General features: G+C 39.6%; 1 protein-coding gene across 1 annotated transcript; it reads right to left on the bottom strand.

Annotated features, from left to right (window-relative positions):
- Positions 1–296: 296 nt before the first annotated feature.
- On the bottom strand, positions 297–6,853 carry LOC307003173 (uncharacterized protein). The gene is made up of 8 exons (XM_079621343.1): positions 6,468–6,853; positions 5,399–5,628; positions 5,295–5,301; positions 4,900–5,114; positions 1,158–1,247; positions 1,032–1,079; positions 806–886; positions 297–698 (listed from the first exon to the last, which is right to left on the bottom strand). Exons 2-8 carry the CDS (start codon positions 5,565–5,567, stop codon positions 643–645), a joined length of 666 nt encoding a protein of 221 aa, XP_079477469.1. The 5' UTR covers positions 5,568–5,628; positions 6,468–6,853; the 3' UTR covers positions 297–642.
- Positions 6,854–9,921: the final 3,068 nt, after the last annotated feature.

Raw genomic sequence — 9,921 nt, 5'->3', positions numbered from 1 at the left:
AATAAACTCTTGGTCTGTCTTCAGAAGCGCCACTAAACTGAGACGGCCCTGCTCTCGGTTATTGCAGCGGCTTCTCAACTAGTACATTTGTTCATATGTTGGATCTGAACGAAACTGCACACGGTTCTCAACCTCAGCTCGCTTCAGTGGACTTCTCTACAGACACGTCACACGCTCATGAAGGGAATATCATATTTGTATCAAACCTCTCAGGAAAAGAGAAATATTAAACACAACTGCAGAGGTTTATTAAGAAAATTAGTATCAATCATACAATTTTTTTTAAAAAGCTGGTAAAACCAGGAATGAACAGACAAGATACAAGAATCCTCAAATCATCTCCATCACACAGAACAGAGAGAGGATTATACAGTCTGAGTCTGTCCATTACTGTATGTAATATTATATTTAAAGCAGTTTACATATGAAGCACAAGAGAATGACTTTCAACACTGTAGGCTAATATCTATAAAACCCATATAAATGAAAATAAATCTGGCTTTTATATGTAAAACACACATTTGAATCAGTTTAAAGAGTTTTCCTCAGTTTTCTGAGAAGAAGAAAGTAAAACAATGACCAATCCTCGAGTTTTTGCTATTGTAAATATTGTTGCAGATTGGCTGTAAACTCATCAGTATTTTATTGTAATATTGTCGGCATCTCTATTTCCTCTGGGTGCTGCGAGTCCTTCCTTCCTGCAAAATAAAAGCATTGACTGACCTCTCGTCTGTGTTTTATCATGATTGCAGATGTTCAGATCAGATGAGTGTGAATCATCAGATTGTGTGCGGCTCAAACTCACCAGCTCTTCTTGCACAGATGATCTGAAGAAGAATCACAGTAGGAGCAGCAAACACTGCGATCTCAACAATAGTCACAATCACTGCAGGAAACATGAGAGGAAGAAGAGAAACTGGACATGACTGAAGTCAAGGGTCTTCAACTATCAACAGTTATTGATGAAGCATTTACAGACTGACTGATAGTTTAATGTTATAAAGCTGTCAGTATAAATGAACGTGTCGTACCTCTGTATAATGATCCAGCAGTCACACTGACTTCAGTTTCTCCTGGATCTGTGGATCACGTCTGTTAGTTCAGTTCAACACATAATGCCACATATACACAACATCATCATCACATAATACTTGAACCTTGTGTAGGAGCTGCTGCTGTAGTTCGGCTTGAGTTCTTCTCAGAGTTTGAGCTTCTGACTGGAGTCAGTGTTGGTGAAGCGACTGGAGCTGCAGAAGATGAATGTGCAGACGCAGCATCTCTAGATTAAAGATCATTACGAGAATAAAGTCGAAACATTACGAGAATAAAGTCGAAACATTACGAGAATAAAGTCGAAACATTACGAGAATAAAGTCGAAACATTACGAGAATAAAGTCGAAACATTACGAGAATAAAGTCGAAACATTACGAGAAACATTACGATGTCACATGTAACAAGTCGCTGAGCAGTTTCACCCAGTATGTCACCTGTCCCACTCGGGGGAACAAAATATTGGATCTCTGCTATGGCTCTATCAAGAGAGCCTATAAGTCTGTTGCAGGTCCTCCCATAGGATTCTCTGACCATAATGTGGTACATCTTCTGCCCATATACAGACCTGTGCTACATAGAGACGTGGTGCAGGTGTGGAACGAGGAGAACACTCTGGCCCTACAGGGCTGTTTTGACTGTACCGACTGGTCTGTTTTTCAAAACTCATCTAACAACATTAATGAACTTACTGATGCGGTATGTAGTTACATTTCTTTCTGTGTGGACAGTGTGATCCCAACTAAGACTGTTGTTTCCTATCCTAATAATAAGCCCTGGATATCTAAAGAACTGAAAAATTTGTTAAGAGAAAAGAGGGCTGTTTTTAATAGTGGTGACAAAGTGGCATATGCTGAAATTAGGAAGGTTGTACGAGTAGAAATAGTAAAGGCTAAACTTCAGTATAAAAGGAAAATTGAGTCTAAAATCAGTCAGTCTGATCTCAGATCGGTGTGGTCTGGAATTAAGCTAATGACAGGTCTACACAAAGGTACTAACACTGTGTCATTAAATGGTGTTGATACTGATGAGCATCTAGCAAATGAATTAAATAGTTTTTATATGAGATTTTCTAACAGTGATTTTAGCGGAAAAAACTGTCACATGTGTGATAATTTGGTCAGTGAGTGTACTCTTTATTTTGATATTGATGCATTTAAGGTTAAATCATTATTCAAACAAATGAATGTGAGGAAAAGCCCAGGCCCGGATAACATCAGTGGTCGAGTCCTTAAGTCTTGTGCTGATCAGTTAAGTGAGATTTTTAAAGTTATTTTTAATCAATCACTTCAGACACAAACAGTGCCAAAGATTTGGAAACACTCTATAATTAATCCTGTAGCTAAGTGTAAGAACCACAAGGTCTTAAATGACTTTCGACCTGTAGCTCTCACCTCATTGGTGATGAAGATTTTTGAGAAGTTGGTCAAGCAAGAGTTACTGAAGCATGTAGAAGAGCAGTTAGATCCTCTCCAGTTTGCCTATAGGGCTAGTAGAGGTGTTGAGGATGCAATACTTACGTTGTTAAATTCCCTTTATCAACATCTGGAATCCTCAAAAAATCATGCAAGGCTATTATTTATCGACTTCTCTTCAGCATTTAATACTATTCAGCCATTTTTGTTGGCTGAAAAACTTCAGTCCCTTTTTAACCTGAATTCTAACTTAATTGGCTGGATACTAGATTTTCTATCTAACAGGTCGCAGTGTGTTAGAGTAAATGGTGTTTTATCTTCAAAAGCCCTTACCTCTACAGGCTCTCCTCAGGGCTGTGTTCTTTCACCTTTGCTCTTTATTTTATATACAAATGACTGTAGGAGTAAGTATGAGAATAGGCACTGTCTGAAATTTGCAGATGATACTGTTATAGTGAGCCTTCTGAATAATGATGAGGATGGGCATGGCCCTGTAGTTGATGATTTTATTAGGTGGTGTGAAAACTTCTATCAATCAATGTTTCTAAGACAAAGGAGATGATTATTGATTTTTGTAGAGTACAGCTCAATGTTTCACAAACGTTTTTTTTCAGAAAATGAATGTTGAGACTGTAAATGAATATAAATATTTAGGATCCATCATTGACAGTAAATTATCCTTTGAGAGTAACACAGTTGTGGTTTGTAAGAAGGCCCAACAGAGACTTTTTTTCTTGAGGAAGATGAAATCATTTAGCGTGTGTGGGACTCTGATGACTTTGTTCTACCAGTGTTTTATTCAATCAGTCTTGACATTTTGTATTGTGGTGTGGTACAGTGGCCTTTCAATGATCAACAAGCGTAAGCTAGCTAGGCTGGTAAATGTTGCGTCTAAGGTGGTTGGGGTACAGCTACCTCAGCTGCAGCATATATATGATAAACGGGTCCTAGGGAAGGCTAATCAAATTTTAAAATACTCTGATCACCCAGTTTTTGGGGAGTTTGATTTGCTCCCCTCAGGTCGCCGTTTTAGGATACCAAGGTTAAGAACCAGACGTGCCAGGGACTCCTTTATTCCTGTGGCTATTAGGAACCTTAACTCACATAGGTGATATTTGTGTATTTAGTATATGTTTATTTATTAAATTAATCTTATCTCTGTTATAGCTCATTATGATATACTGACCTGTGTATTGTATTTGTTTCTGTCATTGTTATTAGGGAAAGAGTGCCTCCATTGATGTGTTGATATATGTTTTGTGTTGTTTTATATGTTGTTGGCATCTGATGGTGCTTTTATTTTGTTTTAGTTGTTTGTTTGTTTTCTAGATATCCAAATTTCCTTCCTAAGGATAAATAAAGTGAAACTTGAACTTGAACTTGAGAATAAAGTCGAAACATTACGAGAATAAAGTCGAAACATTACGAGATTAAAGTCGAAACATTACGAGATTAAAGTCGAAACATTACGAGATTAAAGTCGAAACATTACCAGATTAAAGTCGAAACATTACCAGATTAAAGCGAAACATTACGAGAATAAAGTCGAAACATTACGAGATTAAAGTCGAAACATTACGAGATTAAAGTCGAAACATTACGAGATTAAAGTCGAAACATTACGAGAATAAAGTCGAAACATTACGAGATTAAAGTCGAAACATTCCGAGAATAAAGTCGAAACATTACGAGATTAAAGTCGAAACATTACGAGATTAAAGTCGAAACATTCCGAGATTAAAGTCGAAACATTCCGAGAATAAAGTCGAAACATTCCGAGAATAAAGTCGAAACATTACGAGAATAAAGTCTAAACATTACGAGATTAAAGTCGAAACATTACGAGAATAAAGTCGAAACATTACGAGAATAAAGTCGAAACATTACGAGAATAAAGTCGAAACATTAAGAGAATAAAGTCGAAACATTACGAGAATAAAGTCGATACATTACGAGAATAAAGTCGAAACATTACGAGATTAAAGTCGAAACATTACGAGAATAAAGTCGAAACATTACGAGAATAAAGTCGAAACATTACGAGAATAAAGTCGAAACATTACGAGATTAAAGTCGAAACATTACGAGATTAAAGTCGAAACATTATGAATGTGCAGACGCAGCATCTGTACGACATTATTTTCATATTGATCATGACATGATGTTCCATCATCACAGTTTACAGTGGCATCCTACACAGTTTATATGATATATTGCATTAACCATCATACGTTAATAGACTCGTCTGGTTTATGCAATATATCATGTATGACCAGTGTAGGAGGCCACTATTGGGGATTATAAGGATTGTTATGCAGTTTATGACTTTGAACACTAATATTTTACAGTCCCAAACCGTATGAAGGCATCAGAAAGAGTCGAGCCAGTCTGTGGAAGTTTCCAGTAATCTGTCAGAAAAGAGTGTTTCTCACCTGAATACTTGACAGTGTATCTGACTGAGGTCTGGAGTTGATCTCTGTGAGTAACTTCACATCTCCACTCTCTGTTGTCATCTTCATTCAGGAGTGTTGTAGTCAGAGTGATGATACAGCGATGTGATGATGATGATGATGATATCTGATATCTGGAGTCTGTCTTCAGATCAACACCAGTCTGACTCACCCACAACAGCTCGAATTCCCCAGAACTGATCAAATAATCACAATAGAATCTAGTATACAACTGACAGGAGAGAGTCACAGAGCGGCCTGGACTGATCTCAGTCTGTGAGGATGATGATGATGATGGAGATGATGATGATGATGAAGATGATGATGATGGAGATGATGATGAAGATGATGAAGATGATGAAGATGATGATGAAGACACTGAAACTGAACACAAGAAACAAATCACAGACTCTTCAATCATCATCTGAGTTTAAATGGAGAATCTGCCCTTTTTAAATTGACCACATAATCATAAACTAACCATGAAGAACATGCAGATCAACATCAGCAACAGTTTCTTGATGTTCTCCATTCACAGATTGTCTGGCGAAGTATAATCCATGATCTTCTCCTGTGGCGTTCTTGATGTTCAGAGAGCAGTCAGACTCCAGACTCAGTCTCTCATGTCTCTCTGTGTCTTTATTCTTCATCCCTCCAGTAATCAGATCAACTCTCCCTGAATCTCTGTCACTGTAGCTCCATGTAGTTGATCTGCAGTCAGGAAGAGTTTTATTACAGGACAGAGAGACACTTTCACCAGAACTGATGAACACATCATCCTCTCCACTGGTTCCTGAAACACAGTATATCTCAGTGATCATTATGATAAATATTAATAAATGAGAACATAAAACTGTCAGGTTCTGGGTAGATGATGTAGGAGGCGAACACGAAGATAATAAATCAAAGGTTTTAATTCTCAATATGGCAAATACAAGAAAACAGGGAGCGTGTGCTCAGAGCACAGACTTAAACCCTAACATAAACATTGACCGACAACTGAAAGGTGAAAGACAGGAACTTAAATACACAGATGATAACGAGTGACGACAGGTGACGGTGATGAAGAACAATGACTAATTAACTAAACACAGGTGACAGAGATGAAGGTGATTGACAAGACACAGGTGATGAAGATGAACTAAATGAGCAGGTGAAGGTGAGGGGGGATGATGGGAGATGTAGTGCAGACACAGACGGAGATGAAGGTGGAGAATGTGACAAAAACACACCAGCATAAAAAGTTTTCACTCATAGTATTTTTCCTCACTTAAAGCAAACAACACACTCTCCAGAATAAACTATTAGTCTTTATCAGAGAGCTGTTCAAATCACTGACACACTCTTAATATGAAGATAATCTTCATCATCAGATGTTTGAGTGACACTATGTCCAGTATCAGGAATAATACAGTATGATCTGTGTGTATCAATACACAACTCTGAGATCACAACGTGAATGTGTGCAAGAATAAAGTGAGCATGTTCAAATGAACTCTTTCCAGACTAATTCCACTAGATGTGTTTAGAGAAAATCCAGATGTCTTTACCTGTGAGAAGTGAAGAGAGAAGGATCAGTCCCAGCAGACACAGATCACACTTATCAGCCATCTTCTGTTTCTGTCAGTCTTCCTCTTCATTATATATAGTTACAGCTCCTCCTTTAAACATCATCAGCTCCTCCTTTAAACATCATCAGCTCCTCCTTTAAACATCATCAGCTCCTCCTTTAAACATCATCAGCTCCTCCTTTAAACATCATCAGCTCCTCCTTTAAACATCATCAGCTCCTCCTTTAAACATCATCAGCTCCTCCTTTAAACACCATCAGCTCCTCCTTTAAACATCATCAGCTCCTCCTTTAAACATCATCAGCTCCTCCTTTATACATCATCAGCTCCTCCTTTAAACATCATCAGATCCTCCTTTAAACATCATCAGCTCCTCCTTTAAACATCATCAGCTCCTCCTTTAAACATCATCAGCTCCTCCTTTAAACATCATCAGCTCCTCCTTTAAACATCATCAGCTCCTCCTTTAAACATCATCAGCTCCTCCTTTAAACATCATCAGCTCCTCCTTTAAACATCATCAGATCCTCCTTTAAACATCATCAGCTCCTCCTTTAAACATCATCAGCTCCTCCTTTAAACATCATCAGCTCCTCCTTTAAACATCATCAGCTCCTCCTTTAAACATCATCAGCTCCTCCTTTAAACATCATCAGCTCCTCCTTTAAACATCATCAGCTCCTCCTTTAAACATCATCAGCTCCTCCTTTAATCATCATCAGCTCCTCCTTTAAACATCATCAGCTCCTCCTTTATACATCATCAGCTCCTCCTTTAAACATCATCAGCTCCTCCTTTAAACATCATCAGCTCCTCCTTTAAACATCATCAGCTCCTCCTTTAAACATCATCAGCTCCTCCTTTAAACATCATCAGCTCCTCCTTTAAACATCATCAGCTCCTCCTTTAAACATCATCAGCTCCTCCTTTAAACATCATCAGCTCCTCCTGTGGTTATTCACTTCCTCTGATCCACTGAGTGTTTAGACCCGCTGCTATATAGTGACACTATACAGTGTAACGTTGTCCTCTCTGTAGATCGGCTCATATAGACTCTGAACTGTGGACTTTAACACTGAGGATTTTGCTCTGTGGTCTTGAATGCTCTTGACTCTGAGTGACTCAACGTTCCTCTACAAAACCCCCATGTAATGTGTTGAGTGCTGGATGTAAACCCGGGCTAGTGACTGGTTCATGGAATCTGGATTACATTATCAGATTACACATATATATATTAGTTACATTACATTTTAATATACTTGTAGTCAGACTACAGTTACTTTGTGTCATAGACATCACTGGTGACAATAAACATAAAGCCTAATGTTGCAGTGCATGATGGGAACCACCAATCAAAGCTCATCCGTGTCTAAGTGAAAACCAGTGGTTTCAGACAGGGCTCAGAATGAAGGATGAAATCATCATTATTGCTAATATACCGTATAACTGTTGAGCTGAGAGAACCTGAAGGTAGTGATGGAGAGATGAAGCTTTAAAGCTTTCCAGCCTGATGTGTTTAACAGTGGAGGATTTCTCCAGGCTTTGAACGCACACAGCGACCCCTGCTGGCCAATGCTAATATCCTGCAGGAACAGTGTGTTATGGAAATTAAATGTTACTTTATGCAGGGCTGCCAAGGCTGAGAAACACGCAATCGACACTTCACACACACACACACACACACACACACACACACACACACACACACACACACACACACACACACACACACACGCACACACACGCACACACACACACACACACACACACACACACATCCATGTTCTCACGCAGAGAAACATCGCGAGCCAAAGAGGACACTGACACCGACACACAGATCATAGCACATACACACACTCACACACACACACACACTCACACACACACACACACACATTCATGTTCTCACGCAGAGAAGCAAAGAGGACACTGACACCGACACACAGATCATAGCACATAAACACGGATGAACAATAGAGGTATGTTGAAAGATACAGCACAAATGACTGAGATGTATATCCTCATCATAATATCTATAATCAGTGTTGTTCACCGCAGAAAGAGTCGATAACAGCTGGAGGACAATATGCCACATTTACCTCAGGAACATTAATGACCAGCGCACGCTAGTTGCCTGGAGAAATTCGCTAGAGACAGTATTATGCTAAATATGTGCACTATATCACATATTTATTATATATTTTTTACAAATATCGTTAAAATATTATAACATTATTATAATAAAAACCCTTTTATATTTAATTTGAGTTGTTATTTTTAACCTTTAATAATAATCAAATCTGACAGGGCTCTCTATAAGCATTAGGTGAAATTGTTTTTGTACCTAATATTTATTGAAAATAATCGATATTGAATCAAGATCGGATTCAAATCACAAGAATTGAATTGAAATCTTGAAATTTGTATCAAGCTATAATAAAAACAGTAACCTACCAGTCATTGTACCATGTAAATGTCACAGGTCGGGGCATGACATGTGGGCGACCCACCGGTGCATCTTCTTCTGCCATTGCTCCGCCTCTGTCTACTGAACCCAAGGTGGAACCCTGCCGACTACGCCAAATTATGTCACAGGTCGGGGCGGGCCAATCAGGCTGCACCCACCCCTGAGACCCGTACCACCCTTGGGGAGTCGGACAGAGGCCAGGCAAGGAGGACAGACACAAGTTTCTTTTATTAATATAAAAATAGATAAAATCATTTAAAATGGTCAGTCTTCGGAGCAGGGTCGTTCCGTCCTGCGGACCCGCCGAAGGCCCACAGAGTGCAGTGTAGGGGGTGCTCTGGTGAGTGGCTTCACTGTCTTCCAATGGAAGGGACGAGTCGGGGCTCACGACTGGGAGGAGGCTGCTGCAGGACAGTTCAGGTGCGTATTTCGGGTGACATACTCCCTTCTTCCCAGGGGGAGGACGGGCCGGGACTTACGGCCGGAGGAACTGTGGTGGAACAGAGAACTTACGGCTGGGGAGCTTCAGGCTGGAGGGCTTCACTGCAAAGCAGTCAGGTGAGTATACAGGCAGGTAATCCTCTTGGAGGGCCGGCAGACACAGAGCTTACGGCGGGAGAAGTTCGCTGCAAAGCAGACAGGTGAATATACAGGCACGTAATCCTCTTCTTCAGCAAGGATAGACAGAGAACTTACGGCTGGAGGAATTTCACTGCAAAGCAGTCGGTTAAGCATTCACCTACGTGTCCCTCTTCACAATGGGCTGTCAGATAATACACTCAGATACCTCTGGAGTACAACAGTGTTAGCCTCTTCTTACGTCTTTAGAACGTGATAGAAAACTCAGGTAAGTAATGGACATCCAGCGGGTTTAAGTTCACACTTCACACATCAAAACAGTGCTTCACATCACTACAATTCAGCACTCAGTGGGAAATACATATATAAATGGCCGTCGCCCATTTT

The sequence above is a fragment of the Phoxinus phoxinus genome (genome assembly GCF_949152265.1).
Source record: "Phoxinus phoxinus genome assembly, chromosome: 1".
In the NCBI taxonomy this organism is placed as follows: Eukaryota; Metazoa; Chordata; class Actinopteri; order Cypriniformes; family Leuciscidae; genus Phoxinus; species Phoxinus phoxinus.
Note: the sequence above shows the minus strand (reverse complement) of the source record. Positions and strands in the feature narration are given on the sequence as shown.

Coding starts and splice junctions, on each gene's coding strand:
- LOC307003173 (XM_079621343.1), bottom strand. CDS start 5,567: ATGAAGAATAAAGACACAGAGAGACATGAGAGACTGAGTCTGGAGTCT. Junction 1,080..1,157: donor AGCAGCAGCTCCTACACAAG/GTTCAAGTATTA, acceptor CGTGATCCACAG/ATCCAGGAGAAACTGAAGTC. Junction 699..805: donor CATCTGTGCAAGAAGAGCTG/GTGAGTTTGAGC, acceptor TTTATTTTGCAG/GAAGGAAGGACTCGCAGCAC.